The sequence below is a fragment of the Ursus americanus genome, chromosome 7 (genome assembly GCF_024610735.1).
Source record: "Ursus americanus isolate L20-20 chromosome 7, mUrsAme1.1.p, whole genome shotgun sequence".
Classification (NCBI taxonomy): Eukaryota; Metazoa; Chordata; class Mammalia; order Carnivora; family Ursidae; genus Ursus; species Ursus americanus.
The window spans coordinates 10,771,366-10,794,264 of NC_142133.1; the positions used below are offsets into that span (position 1 = coordinate 10,771,366).

Here is a 22,899-nt window from a genome sequence, read left to right on the forward strand (position 1 = left end):
CAAAATGGTAGGTATAGGAGCCAGGTAGTTTACACTGGGTGGAAGAGTAGGTGCTGAGGAACAGGCAAATGGGTACAAACCATGGTGCTTAAGAAAAATTAGTCAAATGTAAAAGAGATATGGGATGGTAAATGGGTCAGCAAGGTTAAATGACAGTTTTTCAAGATAAGGGAGCCATGTGTTATGGTAGAAGGCAGGGGAGAAAGAGCCAGTGGAGAGGGTGCTATTCAAAATGAAAGGAAATAATTACACAGTTGAGTCTTGAACAAGGTGGGACTAGGGGTGCCAACCCTCCTGCACAGTTGAAAATTTTTGTATAACTTTTGACTCCCCCAAATTTAATCGCAACTAGCCTACTGTTGACCAGAATCTTTCTGATAACATAGTCAATTAACACATTTCTTATATATGTATTATACACTTATTCTTCCAATAAAATAAACTAGAGAAGAGAAAATGTTAGTAAGAAAATCATAAAGAGAAGAAATTCATTTACAATACTATATTGTATTTGTTGAAAAAAATCTCTGTATAAGTGGACCTGTGTGTAAGTTCAAACCCATGTTGTTCAAGGGTCAACTGTTATTGAGTCAGGAGTTTCTTAGAAGGCATTTCAGGAGGTGAGGTCCAGGATTCTGGTGAAAGCTTTGCTATGGAAATTGGGAGATACTATATCTTCCTCTGAGACTTGGAGACCAACTGAATAGGTAGTGATCAAAATCAAGAAAGATAAGGGACTTTTAAGTAGCACAGTAGGATATAAAATCATCTGTAGGTATAGAATAGGTTTGGGACCTGAGGGTGGTTGAACAAGTGTGAGAGAGTATATTGGGTTGTCAGTAAGGATTGGTGAGCCTTCTGTCAGGGTAAAAGTAGCCAGGGCATGGAAATGGCATATACATTTATTAGATAGAAAGATGGGAACACTGTAATATTTATTAAAATAGCATTTTACCTGAATTTTGCTGAATTCAAATTTATATCACAGAACATTAGCAAAACATTCTCTCTTATATTGACTGCCTCCAAATTAATTTAAAAAATTTTTGGCCAAAATATTATAAACCAGACTTCTATTTTTATACATTCACTTGCATTTTTGGACATCATTTGCATTTATTTATATAAACTCATTAAAAAACATTATCCTGTTGCATGCATGTTTATAAATGGTTTGTATTTTAACTGGCTGGATTTAAGATAGCTATATTTATGTCTGTTCTAAAGCTTGTTAAATAGAAGTCCGTGTATTTAAATAACAGGCACAGGAAGAAATTGCCCGACTTCGACGAGAAATGATGAAAAACTGTAAGTCTCCTAAATCAACAACAGCACATGCCATCCTCCGGCGGGTGGAGACTGAAAGAGATGTGGCCTTCACTGATTTACGAAGAATGACCACAGAACGAGATAGCCTGAGGGAAAGGCTAAAGGTTTGGATGAAATTTATCTGTATGACCATTTGTGAAACACAGTGTAGAGAACGTTGAAAACATTTTGTTTTGTTTTTGTTTTTTAAACAGATTGCCCAAGAGACAGCATTTAATGAGAAGGCTCACTTGGAACAAAGGATAGAAGAGCTGGAGTGTACAGTTCATAATGTAAAGAAAAATCACTTTTGTGTTTTCAGCTATAAACTGTCAATAGCTTCCCCCTTTCCCTTTTTCTCTATGTTCAGAGAAGTTCCTTTCTTTTTCTAAGATAGTGTTAGTAATTCTAAAACATTTAAGGTGGTATGTATAGTATAAATTACCACTTTTTCATTGTTAGTTCCTTCCAAAAAAATGTAAGTAAAGTCTTTTTTAGGTTGTACAGTGTGTTCTTTAAGAAAAAAAAAACATTAAGGATACATCTGTGGGATTTTAACAACTTTCTCATCTCCCTGTTTCATTAACAATAACATTGCCAGATACAGAGAAACTGGCTTATTCTACCTAAAGGGTCACTAAGGTAGAAGAAATTATTATGAAGTGAAAATTAATGAGAAGAATATGTTTAAACTGAATTTAAATGTGAAGCATCACGTTTTTACTAACCGAGAATTTTAGATGCTATGAATATATATTTGAGATATTATGACTATATAAACAAAATTAGGGGAATTTGACTTCTGTTATCAAATTTAATTGAATATATTTATACATTTGTCTGTGTTATGTTGTTATAATGAGAAAAAAAAGCATTGCTCAGGAGAGAAAAACATTTTTTCACAATTCCACTTTATATGTATAACTTGTTAATGTTGAACAACAAATAAATCCCTTCGAATAAGATACATGTGCTACAGTCAAAATGAACCAGATTGAAAATGTAAATGCATATACTGTAATAGGCTTTATGCACAGGCTGTGCAGTAGCTTGTTCTTGTTCCTGCTCCACAATACCTTGTCCATACACCCTCCCACAACATTCAGGTCCGATCTGATCATCTCCTGGGGTAAATCTTGTCGTATGCCACAGTTTGTGCAAAGATAGGATGTCTCTTTGGGAAGATTTTGTTAGTGGTGGCAGTAACCTTGTCATTCTACTTGTATAGCTTGATGATGAACGTATGGAGCAAATGTCAAATATGACTTTGATGAAAGAAACCATAACCACTGTGGAAAAAGAAATGAAATCACTAGCAAGAAAGGCAATGGATACTGAAAGTGAACTTGGCAGACAAAAGGCAGAGAATAATTCCTTGAGGTAAATTACCTTTAAACAACTAGCTTAATATAACTACTAGATCTACTTTTTGTAGAGTATTTTATAATGATAATTAAGTTATTTGTTGACTTTAATTTCTGAGAGGATTATTATGAGGCAGTTATAGAAATCTCAGCACACATTAAATGATTTCCCAAAGGTCACTTATAGACTAGTAATGCCATACCTAACTAGGAATCAGACTTCTGGTAGTCTTCATCTTACATTTGCAGAAAGCCTAATGTTTAACTGAAGTAGCTTTTACAGAGTTCTTCTGGGTACTATTTGACTTTGGCGTTTGAACACGTAGGAAAATGTAATGGAGCTTCTGTTAACTGAATGACCAAATAGGTTCTCAGTCCTTCCTACATACTGGTATGGTAGCAGAAGAAATTCCAGTTAAGCAACCTACAGGCAATAAATATAGGGGATTAAGTTTTTGAAGACCTCCATGTTAGCAGTTTTACTTTTAGTGTCTGTTGATATGAGAGATAGAGTTCTACAGATTCAGTAATATTGAATTGCAATCCATCTGTGACCATTTGAAAAATAGTAGTGTGAAATATTAAGTCTACAGATAATACTTGGTTCACATAAGAGTTCCCAGAGTCCCCTCTTTGATCTTTCAAGGGTCTGTGGTACATATGTTGAAATCACTTGTCAGGACAGATAATGACTCAAAATTTTCCCCTTCATTTATTTTTAAATTTCTTGTTTAAAAGAATATTACAGGCTCAGGTAAAATAAAAATAATAATAAAATAAGACAACAGTAACAAAACCTTGGAGAATAGAGAAAAGTGTAAAAACAGTTTAAATCATCCATGATTCCATAACTCAGTGAAAACTATCATTATTATAGATCTCTCTCTAACCAGGAATATTTCCATCCATGTTATGTAAGCTTTCTGTGTAATTGATGTCATTCTATATTAGGTTATATATTTGGCCAGTTTCACTTAATTGTATATCATAAGCATTCCCTGTGTCATTGGAAGTTCCTGGAAAGCATTTTAGTAGTTTACTAAAATATTCTATCAGATAAATGTATAATATTTTGAAGGGTTTTTGCATACATTTGTTTTCTTTTAACAGTATTATTAGAATCTAGTTGGCATACATACAATAAACTGCTCATATTTAAAGTGTTCAGTTTGGTAAGTATATATATCTGTAAAACCATCAGCACAATCAAGATAGTGGCCCTACCCATCACTCCCGAAAGTTTCCTCATGCCCCTCTGTAACCTCTCACCCATCCTGCCAATGCCTGGACAACTATTGATTTGCTTTCTGTCCTAGAGATTTGTTTGGGTTTTCTAAAATGTTATATAAATGAAATCATATAGTATATATTCTCTCAGTGGGCTGCTTTCCCTCAGGATAATTATTTTGAAATTTATCCTTGTTGTATAATCAATAGTTTATTCCTTTCTGTTCCTGAGTAGTATTCCATTGTGTGAATATATGGACATTTTGGTTGTTTCCAGTTTGGGGCTATAACAAATAAAACATTCATGTACATTCTTGTATGAGTCTTCGTATGGGCATAAGCTTTTATTTTTTTTGGATGAATATCTAAGAGTAGAGTGACTGAGTCATGTGATGGATATACGTTTAATTTTGAAGAAGCTATTAAACTGTTTTCCAAAGTGGTTGTACTATTTTATTTTACATTTGCACCAGTAGCGTATGAGTGTTCCAGGTGTTATGTAGCCTTATCAACACTTGGTGTGCATTATCTTTTTAATCTTAACCATTCTAATAGGTATGTATTATGGTTTTAATTTGCCTTTCCTAATGACTAATGGTTTTGAGCATCTGTGCATGTGCTTATTATGTACCATACATTTATCTTCTTTAGTGTCTGTTCAAATCTTTTGCACACTTTTATTGAATTGTTTATATTATTACCAAGTTGTAAAAGTCCTTTCTATATTCTAAGTCGTATGTCAGGTGTATTTTGCAAGTATTTCCTCCCACTCTGTGGCTTACCTTTATATTAACTGTCTTTTAAAGAGCAAATGTTTTTCAGTTTGATTAAGTGAAATTTATTGATTTTTTTAAGAATTATATCCAGCTTTTTGTATTCTTTTAAAGAAATCAGTGTCAAGTGTAATGTCACTGAGATTTTTGTTTTGTGTTTTCTTGTAGCAGTTTTATAGTTCTTAACATTTAAATCTGCTGTTCATTTGAAAGTTTTCGTATATAGTACAAGATGTAGATCAAAGTTCACCTTTTTTGCATAAGAATATCCAGTTGTTCCAGTATGTGTTGAAAAACTATCCTTTCTTGTTTTTGTGCTTTGCAGAAAGTCAGTTGTCCATGTATGTAGAAGTCTTTTCTTAATAATCTATTTTATTTGATGAATCTATTTATATCAGTATAACCTGCCTGATTACTTTTTGTTCCGTTTTGTTTTAAAGTCTTCAAATTAGGTAATGTTAGTCCTCCAACTTTGTTCTTTCTCAAAGTAGTTTTGGCTATTCTAGTTCCTTTGTATTTTATTTTAAAAATCAGTTTCACAGTGTGTAAAAAAAACCAACCCAGAAACCTGCTTGGTAATTTGATTGGTGGGGAAAATGACATCTAAAGAATATCAAGTGTTCCCACTCATAAACAGGTCTTTAATTTCCCTCAGCAATGTTTTGTAGTTTTTAGTGTATAGGTCCTGTGCTACTTTTGTCAGATTTATATGAGTATTTCCTATTTTTTTGATGCTCTTGTAAATGGGATTTTAACACATCACTTTCTGATTGTTTATTGCTTGTATATGAAAATACAGTTGTTTTCATTTATTTTTTATTTTTTTAAAGATTTTATGTATTTGACAGAGAGAGACACAGCAAGCGAGGGAACACAAGCAGGGGGGGTGGGAGAGGGAGAAGCAGGCTTCCCACTGAGCAGGGAGCCTGATGTGGGGCTCGATCCCAGGACCCTGAGATCATGACTTGAGCTGAAGGCAGCCGCTTAACGACTGAGCCACCCAGGCGCCCCAAAAATACAGTTGTTTTTAAAAATAAACTTTGTATTATACAACAGTTTTAGATTAACAGAGCTATTGTGAAGATGGTAGAGTTCCTACTTACCTCATGCCCAATTTCCTCTCTTATTAACATCTTACGTTAGTACATTTGTTAGAATTAATGAATCAGTTATTTGATACATTATTAACTGAAGTCCATACTTATTCAGATTTCCTTAGTTTTCCCCTAATGTCTTTTTTCTATTCCAGGATCTCACCCAGGACACTACATTACATTTAGTTGTCATGTTTCCTTAGGCTTCTCTTGGCTATGACAGTTTCAGACTCCTTGTTTTTCATGACCTTGACAGTTTTGAGGAGTACTAATCAAGTATTTTGTAGAATGTCTCTCAGTTGGGGTTTGTCTGCTGTTTTTGTCATGATTAGACGGGGTAATTTGTTTTTGAGAGAAAAGTCACAGAGGTAAATATCCATTTTAGGGTATAGGGTATTATGGGTATGTACTGTCCATAGGATTTATTACTGTTGATTTTGACCTTTATCACCTGGCTGAGGAAATGTTTGCCTTTTCCAGAATGTCATATAATTGAAATACAGCATACAACCTTTTCAGACCAGCTTCTTTCACTTAGCAATGTGCATTTTAGGTTCATTCATGTTTTTTCATACCTGGATAGCTTATTTCTTCTTATCATCAAATAATAATCTATCATATGTATATACTACAGTGTGTTTCTCCATGCACCTATTGAAGGACATCTTGGTTGCTTCCAGTTTTTGGCAATTATGAATAAAGCTGCTATGAACTTTCATGTGCAGGTTTTTGTGTGGACACAGGTTTTCAGATCAGTAAATACTTAGGAGCATAATTGCTGAATACTAGATTAAAACTATATTTAGCTTTATAAGAAAGGCCCAACTCTTTCAAAGTGACTGTACCATTTTGCCTTCCCACCAGTGATGAATGATTCTGTTGCTCCATATCCTTGTTAGCATTTGGTATTGTCACAGTTTTGTATTTTAGTCATTATAATAGGCGTGTAGCAATATTTCATTGTTTTAACTTGCAGTTTGCTAATAACGAATGATGTGGAGCATTTTTTCATATTGTTACTTGCCATCTTTGGATTTTCTTTGGTGAGGTATCTGTTTAGATATTTCACCCATTTTCAGTTTCAAATACCAGATATGTGATTTGCAGATATATTCTCCCCATCTGTGCCTTGTCTTTTCATTCTTTTAATGGTGTCTTTTGCAGAGCAGAAATTTTAAATTTTGATAAAGTTCAGCTTACCTTTTACTTTCATGGATTGTGTTTTTGGTGTTGTATTTAAAAACTCATTACCAAACCCACGTGTACGTATTTTTCTCTTATGTTTTCTTCTAGGAGTTGTATAGTTTTTCATTTTACACTTAAGTTCAGTGATCTGTATTGAATTAATTCTGTGAAAGATGTAAAGTCTTGTGTCTCAGTTCACTTAATTTGCATATGGATGTCTTAAAATTGTTCCAGCACCATTTGTTGAAAGACTGCCCTTTCTGTATTGTCTTTGATCATTTGTCAGAGATCAGATTGCTTGGGGCACCTTGTTGGCTCAGTTGTTAAGCATCTGCCTTTGGCTCAGGGCCTGATTCCAGGGTCCTGGGATTGAGCCCCACGTTGGGCTCCTGCTCCACTGGGAGCCTGCTTCTTCCTCTCCCACTCCCCCTGCTTGTGTTCCCTTTCTCACTGGCTGTCTCTCTGTCAAATAAATAAATAAAATCTTAAAAAAAAAAATCAATTGCTTATATTTGTGTGGGCCTATTTCTGGGATCTCCATTCTATTCCATTGATCTATTTTGTTCATTCTTTTGCCAAACCATGCTGTCTTGATTACTATAACTGTATAGTTAGTCTTGAAACTAGGTAGTGTGAATCCTCCAGCTTTCTCTTCATCAATAGTATATTGGCTATTCTTGGTTGTTTGCCTTTCCATGTAAAATTTAGAATCAGTACCTCTGATTCTAAAATAAATATCTATAAAGTAGCTTCCTGAGATTTTAATTGGATTTGCATTGAATCTGTAGATCAAGTTGGGGAGAATGGACATCTTAATATGGACTGTTTCAACCTATGAACATGGAATATTTCTCCATTTATTTAGATCTTTGATTTCTTTCATCATTGTTTTATAGTTCCCTGCCTGTAGACACTGTGCCTTAACTTTGGAAAGTTCTAGGCCATTATTACTTAAAACATTTTTTAAATTGAAGTATAGTTGACATATATTTTTTTAAGTGTAGAACATAGTGATTGACAACTATATACATTATGAAATGTTCACCACAGTAAGTGTAGTTACCATGGATCACTGTACAGTTATTACAGTATTATTGATTATATTCCCTATACTGTACTTTTCATCCCCATGGCTTATTTTTATTTCATAATTACTTCAAATATTTCTTATGCTCTTGTTCTCTTTTTTCTCCTTTTGGTATTTGAATTATACCTACAGTTCTTAGATGTTCTGTTCTGTTTTGTTTTTGTTTTTCTCTTTGCATTTTGCATTTCAGTTTGGGAAGTTTTAACTGACTTGTCTTTAAGCTCAATGATTTATGCTTGACTGTGTCCAATCTACTGTTGAGCCCATCAAAAGCATTCTTTTTTGTCACAGTATTTTGCTTTCTGGCATTTCCTCTTTTTTCTCTCAGTTTCCATCTCTCTGTTTATGTTAACCACCTGTTACTGCATATTGTCTACTTTTTCCATTAGTACCCTTACCAATTAGTCATAGTTATTTAAAATTTCCTGTTTGATAATTCCCGTGGCTGTGCTGTATCTGAGTCTGGTTTTATCCTTCCATTGTGTTTTTGCTTGACTTTTGGGATGCCTTGTAATTTTTTTGTTGAAGCCACACATATTGTATTGGGTGTTAACTGAAGTAAATAAGCCTCTCGTGTCATTGTTCATGTTTATTTGGCTGGCAATTGAGCTGTGTTCAATGTCTGTTGTAGAATCAGGTGCCAGAGACTTCAGATTCCTCTGTTGTCCTGATTGTTGTTTCTCCTTTTGACTTCAGGCTTCCTTGGGTATGCTTTCTCAGTGAGAGCATGCATCTTGCAGCTCTTTTGGTTGTGATTCACTGTGATTATCATGGAACCCTGTTAGTGTGGTAATTAGGTGAGAGGAAGGAACACGTTCTCTACTCTTGTCCTTAAATTTCAATCTTTTAGTGGACCTGTGTCTCTGGGCTATGATGTTTACAAGAGTTTTTCCATTGGTATAACTTTTTTCTTTTTTTAATCCACTTATGTGAGACAGGAAGGCTAGAGAGGGTAAGGTGGGAGAATTGTCCTTTTATAGCTGGGATAGGGCTATGGTAAAGTCTTTTTACTTGAAGAGTAACCCTTTATTGTGGAGAATGCTCTGGGCAGTTTTCACAATAATTACTTTCCCCCTGTCAGAATCACGGGGGATCTTTCTCAGATCTTTACTGTGAGAACCTAGTGGAGTTCCTGGAGGTAAACACTGAAATACAGGGATCCCTCTAAAACTATGGCCGCTAAGAACTTCTCACTCTCAGGTAAGTGCAAACTCAGCCTCCAGCAATGTGTCAAAATTATTATTTAAGTGTTCATAACCATTTGTGATTCCAGTGACTTCTGCTCCAGATGAGCAGATCTTGGTTATTCTTTTCAGATTCTGAATTGGCAGTTTGCTCTGTAATTCACTGTTCTAATGTGTCATAGAAAATCTTTGATTTTCATTTTGTTCACTTTTTTTGTTATAAAAATGAAAATGACAGTGTCTAAGCTCTTTACTTGTTAGGGTTAAAACCAGAAGTCCCACAATTGATTTTTATTTATCTGGTATTTTACAATTTGCTAAATTTACATTTTAGTTCTAGTAGCCTTTTTGTAGAATCCGTTTAATTTTCCACGTAGACAGGTCATCTGCAGATGAAGACAGTTTTACATGTTTGGTCTGCATGCTTTTTTGTTTTTGTTTGTCTGTTTCTTGCCTTATTGCATTGGCTAGAACATCCAGTACAATGTTGAATAGAAATGGTGAAGTGGACGTCCTTGTCTTGTTCCACTTGTAAGGGGAAGTATTTAGACTCTCAACAGTTAGTATGGTGTTAAGTTGTATGTTTTTTGTCGAAGTCTTTTTTCAGGTTGAAGTAGTTTCCTTTTATTCCTGGATTACCGAGAGTTTGTTTCCCGCCCCCCCCCCCCCAGGAATAAATGTGTTTTGTCAAATGGTCGGGTATGTTATACTTTTTTTATAGATTTCTGGTGTCAGTTAATGCTTTGTTTAAGATATTTACATTTTTTTTTTATAATTGAGATTGACCAGTAACTTGCCTTTCTTGCGGTTTCTTAAAATCAGATTTTGGTATTAATATCATGTAAACCTTATAATAATCTCAATTCATTTAGTCTTCTTTCATTGCCTGGAAGAGTTGGCATAATATTGAAGTTTTAGTACTTAACCAGTGAAGCCTTTTGGATCCAACTTTTTTTTTTTTGAGGGAAGTTTTTATTTTATTTGTTTAATGGATAAAGGAACAATTAGAAATTTCTTCTTATTCCCAGGCTCCTCCGCTATTAGCCTGCTTCTTCCTCTCCCACTCCCCCTGCTTGTGTTCCCTCTCTCGCTGGCTGTCTCTATGTCTGTCGAATAAATAAATAAAATCTTTAAAAAAAAAAAAAGAAATTTCTTCTTATTCCAGTATATATTGTTAAGGCATTTGTTCATTTTCTTTGAATTTTAAAACATTTTTAGGATAATGTTGTTTACAATATCCTATGAACATTTTAATGTCTGTAGAATCTGTAGCGATTTCTTCTTTTTTAGTCTGTTGCTATTAGTCTTTTCAAAGGACCAACATTTTGCTTTGGTGATCCTCATTGAGTTTTGTTCTTTATTATTTCCGTCTTATTTTCTTTAGATTTATTTTTTTTTTCTAATTTCTTCAGATTAATGCTTATATTATTACTTTTCAGGCTTATATCCCCCCTCATATAAACATTTAAGGCCATAAGTTTCCCTCAAAATACTTGAATGTATTCTACAAGTTTTGTTATGTACTTATAAAATATTTTCTAATTTTCATCATTACTTCTTACTTGATCTACTGGTTATTTATTAGTGTGATTTTAAGTATCCAAAAAAATAATGAATTTTCACTTATCTTTTTGACTGACTTTTTGCTAATTATATTATTTTTCACAACATACTAGATTTCAAATTTCTGAAATGTGTTGCCCTCTACTTTTATGATCAATTTTTATAATTATCTGTGTGTACTTGAGAAATTTGTTAACTTTGAACTAGTTAGGTGCAGTGTTTTTCTATTTGTCCCTTAGTTCAGATTTGTAATCATGTTGTTCAGATATATTACATATTTGTACTAAATTTTGTATCTTTCATTGAAAGAGTTGTCTAAACTTCTGGCTCCAGTGTCTTACATTTTGTTCTCTTTTAAACCTACTGTAATCTGCCTTTTGCTCCTTCCATTCTATGACAACTTTTTTTCAAGGTAATATTTACTTTCATGTTGCTCAATTCAGTGGTCAGTCCTCAGTCTTCATTTGATTTGACCTATCAGCAACATTTGACAAAGATGATCAGTTGCGCTTTTTCTCTACTCCTTTAAATACTTTCTTTGCTGGCTTCGGAGGTACCATGCTCATTTGATTTTCTTTTCTTCTCCTTAGATGTCTTGTCTCAGGCTCTTCTGCTAGTTCCTCCTTGTCTCCATGATCTGCAAATGTTGAAGTGTCCCTGAGCTCAGTCCTTAGACCACTTCTCTTCTTGTATGTGTACTCATCCCTCGGTGAACTCATCCAGTCTCATGTATTTACTCTTGACTCTCAAATGTATATCTGTAGCATGGACTTTTTTCTTGAACTCCAGACCCGAATGTCCATCCACCTCCTTTTCATCTTCACTGGGATGTCTAACAGACATCTCAAACTTAACATTTTTTTTTAAAGATTTTATTTATTTATTTGACAGAGAGAGAGACAGCCAGCAAGAGAGGGAACACAAGCAGAGGGAGTGGGAGAGGAAGAAGCAGGCTCCCAGTGGTGGAGCCTGATGTGGGGCTCGATACCTGAACGCCGGGATCACGCCCTGAGCCAAAGGCAGACGTTTAACGACTGAGCCACCCAGGCGCCCCTCAAACTTAACATTTTCAAACCTGAGTTCTGCTATTCACTACCCTTCACCCTCTGACACACATGAATCTGCTCTTTCAGTCCTCATCTCAGTAAATGGAAAGTCTACTCATGCAGTTCTTGGCCTGAAACCTTGAGTAATCCATGATTTCATATATCCATATCCAATCCAGTTTGTTTTGTCTTCAAAATGTACTCAAAAGCAGAGCATTTCTCACCACCTCTGTTGTAACCTTGCTGGTATTGAAGGATCTTTTTGCTAGATAGAGAATTCTAAAGGTTGGGAATTATTTTTACTTTTTAATACTTTGAGTAATATCTTTCCACTATCTTATGACTTACATTATTTCTGCTGAGAAGTCAGCTGTCAGTTTATTTTTTATAGATCAGTATCTTGTACTTTGTAATATATTCATGTCATAGGTTTCATATTTACATGTACAAAAGGCAAGGAATTACAGAGAAACTAATCAGAAGCCATGTAATCCAACTACATTCAATATAGTTAAAATATTGTTGTTCCTGTTTTCTGTTTTGTCAGTTGATAAGAAAAGTTTTATCCCATGTGTGAACACTCACTAGAAATTGAGTCCTGAGCATGGTTCAGCACATATCTGGATTTCTCTATCTCAGAATTGAAGTTCCATAGTGTTCCAAGCCAAATCAGCCAAAAAGAAATTAATGTATTTCTGTTTGAGTTTCATTGCTGATGAAGAAGAAATTCTCCAGTGTTTCAAACCAGTACTCATTATCTGTGTTCCTATACTGCTTAAATAAACTTTTCTTTCAAACAGGTATATTTTAGTAGCAGAAGTTCTTCTGTTTGGGTTTCTATGTCAGACAACAATAGTAAAAAGCTAGAGTATTTTCAGAACATTTCCTAGAAGTAGATTAAAAAAAAATCTGTGTGTCTGCATCAGTGTATCAAACATCTCTAGGCCCAAGAAGAATTTTCCATATAGTTTTGAATGATTGATAGAGCTATCTGTTAATAAAAAGTTAGTTTGGGTCTTTGTGTCCAGTGAGTCCAAGACTGGTTCAGTTTGAGTCTGGGTATTTGAGACTAAAAAGAGTTCAGTATTAAAATCTATTGTAGATGATATGGTATTCTGTATTGAAAAATCCAGAAGAATCAACAAAAAATCTAGAAATAATAAGCAGTTACTACAAGATTGCAGGATATGTGGTTAATAGGCAAAATCAATTGCTTTTTTTATACTAGCAATGAAGAAGTGGAATTTAAAATTGAAAACACAATACCATTTATATTACTAACCCCAAAATGAAATATTTGCGTATAAGTCTTAACAAATTATGTATAAGATCTGTATGAGAAAAAGTACAAAACTGGTGAAAGAAATCAAAGAGGAACTAAATAAACTGAAAAATACTCTAGGGGTGTCTGGGTTAGCTCAGTTGGTTAAGCATCCTACTCTTGATTTCAGCTGGAGTCATGATCTCAGGGTCATGAGATCAGGCCCTGCACTGGGCGCTGCGTTCAGCAGGGAGTCTGCTTGAGGATTCTCTCTCTTCCTCGCCCTCTGCCCCTTCCCCTGCCAAATAAATCTTTTTTAAAAAAAGAAAGAAAAATATTCTATGTTCTTGGATAGGAAAACAGTATTTTCAAGATGTCCATTCTTCTCAACTTGATCTATAGATTCAGTAAGTTCTTTTTTTTTTTTTTTTTAAAGATTTTATTTATTTATTCGACAGAGATAGAGACTGCCAGCGAGAGAGGGAACACAAGCAGGGGGAATGGGAGAGGAAGAAGCAGGCTCATAGCGGAGGAGCCTGATGTGGGGCTCAATCCCATAACGCTAGGATCACGCCCTGAGCCGAAGGCAGATGCTTAACCGCTGTGCCACCCAGGCGCCTCAGATTCAGTAAGTTCTAATCAAAATCACAGCAAGTTATTTGTGGATATCAGTGAACAGATTTTAAAGTTTATATAGAGAGGCAAAAGAATAGGCAACAGAATATTGAAGAAAAACTAAGTTGGAGCACTGCTAGTACTTGAAGACTTACTATAGAGCTATAGTAATCAAGATACTTTGGTATTAGTAAAAGAATAGACAAATAGATCAGCGGAACAGAATCCACAAATGGCGCTGGAACAACTAGATATCCATGTGCCAAAAAAATAAAATTGCAACACAGATATCACCGTCAAATGGACTTAAAACGGATCATATTCCTAAATGTAAAACTGTAAAACCTCTAGAAGATAACAGGAGAAAACCTAGATGACCTTCAATATGTAGATGACTTTTTAGGTATAACAGCAAAGGCACAACCTGTGCAAGAAATAATTGATTAACTGTACTTCATTAAAATTAAAGACAATGTCAAGAACATGAGAAGCCAAGCCACAGACTGGGAGATAATATTTGCAAAAGACACAGCTGATCAAGAACTGTTATTTAAAACATACACAGAATTCTTTAAAAACTCAACAATAAGAAAACAAACAACCCAATTAAAAAATGGGCCAAAGACCTTAGCAGACCTCCACAAGAAGATATACAGATCGCAAATAAGCATATGAAAAGATGCTCTACATTAGAGGTCATCAGGGAAATGCAAATTAAAACAACAGTGAGATACCATTACATACCTATTAGAATGGGCAAAATCTGGATCACTGACAACAAATGCTGGTGAGGATGTGGGTCAACAGGAACTCTTACTCATTGCTGGTGGGAATTTAAAATGGCACAGCCACTTTATTAACAGTTTGGCGATTTCTACAAAGCTAAACACACTCTTACCATACAGTGCTCTGTGGTATTTACTCAAAGTAGGTGGAATCTTATGTGCACACAAATATCTGCACACGATGTTTACAGCAGCTTTAATTGCCCAACCTTGGAAGCAACCAAAAATCTCTTCTAGGACTCTGGGCATTTGAAAAAAAAAGTAGGTTGCTTAAAGTTCTAAATGTATCTTAGAGGAGTTGTAAGAGTCTTTTCTGACATCAGTGTTACACGAGTCTGCAAAAGAAGCTACCAGCTTTATTTCTGAAGTTTTTATTGCTTAAATGTCTGTATGAGGTGTAGGTTTATTGGTCAGTGACTTAAAGGTCTGATTTGAGAACTTCTGATTATGTGCGTAGTTTTCTGTTTTGTTTTTCTTAATAGATGGATCCGTGTGTTGTGCTGGGGGATATGGCTATTTTGAAAAGTATATGTCTGCAGTGCAATTTAACAGCGTTAGAATAGCCACAGTGTGCGCTGGAAGGTTTTGCCGCAATCCTCTTTCAGGACTCATCATTATCATATGAATTGATAGACTTGTTACATTTATGCTTCTGATTTTAGCATGCATTTTTTAAAGATTTTTTAAAAGTAATTTCTATTCCCAATATGGGGCTTAAACCCACAACCTCGAGATCAAGAGTTGTGCGCTCCACTGACTGAGCCAGCCAGGCACCCCTTAGCATGCATTTTTTTTAAATGCTGCTTTACAAGAAAAAAAGCTAAGAAAATAATTTGTCAAGGCATATGAAAAGATTCTTCATTTGGACTAAAGTGGAATTTACCTATATTTTCAAAAATTTTCTTACTGTTTTACTCAAGAAAGTGGTTTTCCCAGGGCAAAGCTTATCCATTGCACTCCATCGATGTGCTGACCCCTGCAATTTCCCCCAAATGTGGGAAACTTGACGGCATAATTTGTGGTAGTGGGGGACTGTGTTTGTGCTTTCCCCTTGTTTTCTTTGTTGAAGTGAAGACTTCAGTTATTTATACTTTTGATAGTGTTTTATTTTTTTTCACAGTAGATTCTCTTGGCGTGTATATACTGAAGGGGTTTTTGTTTTTAATATTTAGGTTGTGGTGGGGTATGTGATAACCTGGTTTAGAAGCTTTGTGTGGATGTTGTGTCAAGAGTACTTAATGTTTGGGGCGCCTGCGTGGCACAGCGGTTAAGCGTCTGCCTTTGGCTCAGGGCGTGATCCCGGCGATCTGGGATCGAGCCCCACATCAGGCTCTTCTGCTATGAGCCTGCTTCTTCCTCTCCCACTCCCCCTGCTTGTGTTCCCTCTCTTGCTGGCTGTCTCTCTCTCTGTCAAATAAATAAATAAAATCTTTAAAAAAAAAAAAAGAGTACTTAATGTTTGGGGCGCCTGGGTGGCTCAGTCGGTTAAGTGTCTGCCTTCAGCTCAGGTCACGAGCTCCTTGCTTGGCAGTGAGCCTGCTTCTCCCTCTGCCTCCTGCTCCACCTGCATGTGCACTCTTTCTCTCTCTGACAAATAAATAAATAAATAAAATCTTAAAAAAAAAAAAGGCTATTCCTCATATAATATTTGTCAGCCAGAAAATGATTTGGAGGGCTGTATTATTGGATTGAAAAATATTAAAGATTAAGTGTAAGCGGAAAAAAAATCAGGATTCAATTTTGTATTTATAGTATGGTAACTTAAAAATATATATTGTGAAAAAATACTGAATAGTGAACACCAAAATGCTAATAGTAGCTTTTATGGAGTGGTAGCTTGAGGGTTCCTTTTTACCCTTTATTCTCCAAACTTCCTATAATATACTTTTATAAAGAAATTATTAAAAAGAAAAAATGTATATTACTGTCCTTACCAGTTTTTAGATTTAAATACACTAGAAAGTTGATAAAACATATAAATTTCAGAATTAGTTTTATTATTAAAATGTTTACAGACTTTTATATGAAAACACAGAAAAAGATCTTTCTGATACTCAGCGACATCTTGCTAAGAAAAAGTATGAGCTACAGCTTACTCAGGAGAAAATTATGTGCTTGGATGAAAAAATTGGTGAGTTTTTTTTCCCTGATAAATAAATATATACGTACATAAATATATATATATTTTAAAGTGTGGTAGAAAAACATGTTTCCTTCTCTTCAGTTATAACATAGATAAACCTGGAAATAGGCCCATAAATTAGAAGTTTATCAATGAAGAATTGTGGAAAATGTGTTTTTTCTTTGATAGTAAAATTTTTTACTTATGTTTAGGACCAAAAATACTTAGACATGGCTTTATATTTTTCAATGCAGAAATAGCTAAATAAAGCGTGACACTTTATAAATTTGTAATGATCCCTTGTAAATTTACAAGTTTTCGTACTACATTGTGGCTTGTCCATAAAGTTAATGAAACATGGTACATATCTGTGTATTACTTCTGGTGGGAAGTGTACATATATTTGACTATATGCTGTCACTTGGGTTCATAGAGAAAATTATTTTTATGAAGTGTCCTATTTATGTTTCTTACCAGTGATCTCTATGAAATGTGGTCACAACTTAATCTTCTTATAACTGTAAAGTAAAATTTTAGCCAGGACTGTTAAAAAGCCCATCTTAAAATGGGGAATATTTTTTAACATTTTCTGTTTTGTAGTTCAAAAATGTCTGATGTAAATAATTAGGTGAGTAGAAGTGCTTTTTATTAAGATAGGAAATATTACAAGAGACCTATAGAAGGGGAATATTAAAGAACTCAGTTTTGGATATTTTCAGTTTAAGTAAAAATGTAAGGTAAGAAGTTAATAGATAAGTTTTTATGTCAGAAGAGAAATCTAAGCTAAAGATATACATCTGGGACACATCAGCATATAAATGATATTTTAAAACCATGAAATTACCTAGGGAAAATATAGAGAATGAGGAGAAGAGGATCCAGGACTCAGTAAGAAGAAGCCAAAGAAGTAGGAAGAAAACCCAGAAGTGAGTGTTATTTTGGGAGGCAAGAGAGCAAAATACTTTTTTTTTTTTTTAAAGATTTTATTTATTTATTCGGCAGAGATAGAGACAGCCAGTGAGAGAGGGAACACAGGCAGGGGGAGTGGGAGAGGAAGAAGCAGGCTCATAGCGGAGGAGCCTGATGTGGGGCTCGATCCCAGAACACCGGGATCACGCCCTGAGCCGAAGGCAGAAGCTTAACCGCTGTGCCACCCAGGCGCCCCAGAGAGCAAAATACTTTTAAAAGAGGGTATGATCAATTGTCAGATATCTTTATATCTGACACAATAAGATGAAGATGAAAAATATTGATTGGATTTGGCACATTGGATTTGGCACATTTGGTAACATTGACAAAGTGTGAATGGAGTGTTGGATGTGGAAGATGGAGTAGGCTGAGGAATGATTGGGAAGTGAGAAGGTAGGGATGGGAGAGAATAGAAGTCTCTTCAGCTTAGCTATTAACAGAAGCAGGAAAACGGTGTGGTAACTTGAGTGGGATGCGGGGTTGAGGATATTTTTTTAAGGTAGGAGATAGTAAAGCTGTTTTAGAGTTTTAAAATACATTTATTTTAGGCCAGTGGGAATGAACTCAAATATCAGAATACCCTAAAACATGTGGTTTACCTTAAAGACAGTACTCTCTGGAAAAGGGACATGATGTGCTTTTAAGTACTATATAGATCATCCTCTTGGCATATGGTTTTACCTCTCTCAGCACTGCTTTGGATGACTGTTGGCAAGGATTTACCTAGAGGTCTGGTGTAACAGAGCTTCCCTTGTAGAGCTCTAGACTGGGATTTCTCAAACTTCGGTGTGTGTCAGAATCATTTGGAGCTACTAAACATCACTGGAGCTAGGTCCTTGAAGTAAGATATGGCCAAGGCTTTTTGTATCTGTACTAATTTCCTCAAGTGCTTCTCAAACTTTGTCAGAAGTTAGAATCACATGGGTGTGGTGCTTGTGAAAACATAAATTGCTCTGCCCACTCAGAATTTCTGATTCAGTAGGTCTGGTGTGAGACCTCAGAATTTATATTTCTGACAAGTTTGCAGATGATGCTAATGGTGCTGGTTAAAAAACTATGATTTGAAAACCACTATTCTATACCGATCAGTCAGACCTTCAACATTGCCAGTGGCTTGCCAGTGTTATCACAAATCGAATCAGACTTTGTGGGATTTTTTTAATAACCCTACTTTAGAAAAATCAGAATATCAGGAGACATTTGATTCTGAAGATGACCTAATTAAATATTATATTAAGATCTTTTAGTCACCAACTTATATGCAATGGTGATTCTAGGTTAGAGGGTGGGGAAATCAGAGGGAGAGAGGTCACAGGTGGTTTTAATATTCCACTCATTTTGGCCACTCACCCTTTCCTCCCCCACCACACATGTAAATCTACTTTGAGAACTTATGCTATAGAGCTTTCCTTTGCTGTTCTAATTTAAATGTGTTAATTGTGCTTTTACATTTATGAGTCATTTAGAATTTCATGGTTCATCTTAGTTTTTAATCAGTAACAACAAAAGCCATTTTTTATTTGGGATACAGTACTTATTTTTAGTCATTGAATGCAATATAGGATAGTTTACTTTGAAAAGTATTTTAATCTGCTCGAATTGGAAAAAAATTATCTTGATTAAAACAATGCCTTTATGATTACATGTTTAGATAATTTTACCAGGCAAAGTATTGCCCAGAGAGAAGAAATCAGCATTCTTGGTGCAACCCTCAACGATCTGGCTAAAGAAAAGGAATGCCTGCAAGCATGTTTGGATAAAAAATCTGAGAATATTGCATCCCTTGGAGAGAGTTTGGCAATGAAAGTATGTTCTGAGAACTGTAGCTTAAAAGAAACGTTTGAACTTGAATCTGAATCAAGTAATAGGATTTTCTCAAGTTTTTCTTTCTAGAGAGTTGAAACTATAAAATTTGATTTGGAAATATTTCAAGATAGTCTTGGGAACTATGTGGCCAGGTCCACTAGCTTATATTTTAAATTGATTTTCTCTCATAAATTTGTGATTAACACTCACTGATAATAACTAATTCAAAAATCAAAATGTGAAGCATGGTAATAAAGCAGTGAGACTGATTTCTTTTTTAAAGAACACCAGAACTTATATTTTCAGGCAGCCACCTTAGGAAGCAGTATGTCCATGAAAACTGCCTTTTTAATTGTGCTCAAAACTAGGAGCATATTTTTGCACCATCCTCAGCTTTTGAGAGTAGATCATACGTAGCTGGTGAATAAAGCCGGATGATAATCTCCATCCCACATTTTTTGTTGTTCAAACAACAATAACAAAGGTGTTGCCAAAAAGGCAGGGAAATATTGATACCCTTTTCTTTTTCATAAACCAATTCTGAAGACAGTTCCTAAACTGTTTCCCACAAATGATTTAAGCAAAGGCAGCATCATTGGAATGGTCTTTTCCCTCTCTAAGGGATCTGATTCATTCCTTTATCCATCCGTCCATCCATGCATGCATTCAACAAACATTTATTGACATGTACCAGGTATAATGTTAGAAACTGAGGATGAGTGGGTATGCCTTCTAAAAGGCTACAGTATAATTGGGAGAAAGATAAATTAAGATGTTATCATGATGGGATGTACTAAGTGCTAAAGTGACATGTGCACAATGTGCAAATGGAGTTAGAAACGTACCTAATTCAACCTGAAGGTTGGATTAGGAGAGGAGAAAGATCTAGAGAGCCTTCCAGGAAGTGATGGTGCCTGGACTGCCCTGTGATGACTAGGAATAGTCAGGACAAGATTTAGACAAAAGGGACACTGAGAGAAAGGGTGATCCAGACAGGTAAAACAGCTTCTATGAATTTCAAGAGAGGTCAGTATGGGAGCAGGGCTGGGGGGCAAAAGATGAGATGGGAGGGTTAAGCAACAAATCATGGAAATACATTTGATATTGAGTTTAGACTCTATCATCATGGATATAGAGGACCATTGAAATAATGTAAATGATGTGTTGCAATTAGATCTTTATGTTGAAACAAATATTCTGGCACTTGTTAGTCCATGTAAAGGATGGATTATAGGGAAATGAGAATAGTGACAAGGATACCAGCTACAAGTAAAATGATAGGAATTTTATTAGAATAATGGCAGTATCTATAAGAGAAATAGATCTTTAAAGGAAGATTGACAAGATGTGCTTCCTGACTTAGGAACTACATGAATAGTTCCCATGCATGAACTAGGAAACAGAAATAAAACAGGCTTAGGAAGATTATTGACATGTCTTTGGAACACATAGTTGAAACAGTCATAGGCTCTTAGATTTTTAAGTTTGGAGAGAAGGTTGAAGTGAAGTGATTAGATTTGGGAATCTATTCACAGCACAACTGAAATTTTGCTATACAAGTCCATCAGATAGTAAATTTTGGCTTATTTTTTGAAAAGGCTGACTAATTATAGTTATGCCTTCATATTTTTGATATTTTATGGGTTTTGCGGGGGGAGTAGAGTTTTACTTCTGATTGTATTCAGAACACTTTGAATAGTTCGACACGATTTTCTTTAAAAGACTAACATTTAGAAACAAATTCTGTAGAAATTTCTGAATCATTTTCCTCTGCTATGTCTAATATTTCATGTTTCTTCAATTCTGCTAACTTACCAACATTGTTTTTTTCTTCACAAGGAATATTGAGTTACAAGTCCATTTCAAAATCAGGAACTTCATGTAAGATCATGAATGTAAACACATCCATCCTTTGAAGGGAAAATAACTTTTTAAAACAGTGTTAGACATTCAAAAGAGGAAATATGCTCTACAATGATATTTCAGAACTGAATTTACAAATACCCTTCAGTAAAAAGAAGTAATTTTGCAGTCTTATCTGGTGATTACAGAAATAAATTACAATGGAAAAAGCCTACATTATAGTGAATAAGGGGAAATTTTTTTTCTGGTAATCATAGTTTTAAAAGATATTTTCCTAGTTGCTACCAATTAAAGTTAGAAAACTTGATAGCAAGTTCACATATTTTTGAATAATAAAAGACAGTACTATTTGTGTAACATTTTAGGTTGTTTATTTTTTCTAAGTAGATTTATGACCATCCTTTTCACATTGAATTTTTAATAATTAACTTGAGTCTGTGTCTCTGGTTAAGCATGTCGAGGTTGTACAAGGAATATTAAATTGATAATGATGGCATAGATTTCAACAATTTGGGAAATGGTGGTATTAGGGTCATATTAAGAGAAAAATAAGCTAAGAGGATGTATTATTTGATTCTACCCAATAATTTTGTTATCCTGGATGCTTTACAATGTTCTCAGAGAGTCTTACTTTCAGTATAAATTTCTACTGATAAAGGAAGTCCTATATAGACTTATAAACCATATTTAAAGTTTAACCAAATAATGGGTTTCAGAAAAACTAGAAGTTCAGTTAGTGTTTTAGAATTTATTTAGAAATGTATGAAGTTATATTTCAAAACCTTGTGTAAATATTCTATTTTAAGCAGTATTTTCTCTAATTGGCTTGTGCTTCTTAAAGGGGTTTAACTGCTTTGCTAGTATGTATTTTAACCATACCCTGATATCCATTACTGCCAGATGTGGACTCTGCACCATTCTACCAGAAAGCAGAATGAGAAATTGGAGCTAAAAATAGCCTCGAGAGGAGCACAAGAATAAAGGAAGATAATACACACACTCACACACACACAACTGACTTTCTAAAAAAACAGGAGCAGAACTGGTTGGGAAATATGGGTTTAGTTGTTCATCTTGCTACTTGGTTACTAAGGATTTGAAAATTTAAAGGGCAAAATGAAATGTGGTTATTTAGTGAAAGAATAATTTTCCTACTTTTTTTTAGGTCTAATGAAGCCCTAAGTATCTGTGTATAGTTATCTGTAACTAGTTAGGATCAATGAGAGTTTTAAAAGGAGGAGGTGTAGAGATGGTATTGATGGCATTAAGGTATGCACACCTTGAGCCTTAACTGATACTGTTAATTGTATTCCCTCACCACACCCTCGAAAAAGGAGAATGTCAGTAGTTTATTTTTTTTATACCTTTGCTGTAGGCATAATGCTTATCTCTTTATTAGCTCACACTTAATAGTATACTTTTATAAGTAATTCAGTTGGAATAGCTTTTTGAAGATGATGTTGATGACTAATATAAATAATTTACTTGATCAAAGTTATTATTGCTCAGAACTAAAATTAGTGTTACATGATTCACTTTCCTGGGCTTTACAGCATGGACCAATGAGGAGGTGAATCATTTCTGTTCCCAGTATAAAACACTCCAATGCCAAACCACTGTTTTGCCAATAAAAACAGGGTCTTATGA

At 34.8% G+C, this 22,899-nt stretch overlaps 1 protein-coding gene and 1 non-coding gene across 10 annotated transcripts in view; both read left to right on the forward strand.

The window, feature by feature from the left end:
• Positions 1–22,899, forward strand: part of TSGA10 (testis specific 10) — a 188,743-nt gene that overhangs the window by 30,031 nt on the left and 135,813 nt on the right. For all 9 annotated transcript variants that reach the window (XR_015725131.1, XR_015725129.1, XR_015725132.1 and 6 more), the window contains 5 exons: positions 1,263–1,433; positions 1,524–1,601; positions 2,537–2,688; positions 16,508–16,623; positions 19,235–19,389. Coding sequence is in view for 1 of the 9 variants with exons in the window: in XM_045771868.2 (XP_045627824.1) it covers positions 1,263–1,433; positions 1,524–1,601; positions 2,537–2,688; positions 16,508–16,623; positions 19,235–19,389 (672 nt within the window). In the remaining 8 variants the exon portion in view is untranslated. The remainder of the gene's footprint in view (positions 1–1,262; positions 1,434–1,523; positions 1,602–2,536; positions 2,689–16,507; positions 16,624–19,234; positions 19,390–22,899) is intronic.
• On the forward strand, positions 15,387–15,545 carry LOC123776096 (U1 spliceosomal RNA). The gene has a single exon (XR_006775272.1). It is a non-coding gene; the product is annotated as a U1 spliceosomal RNA (small nuclear RNA).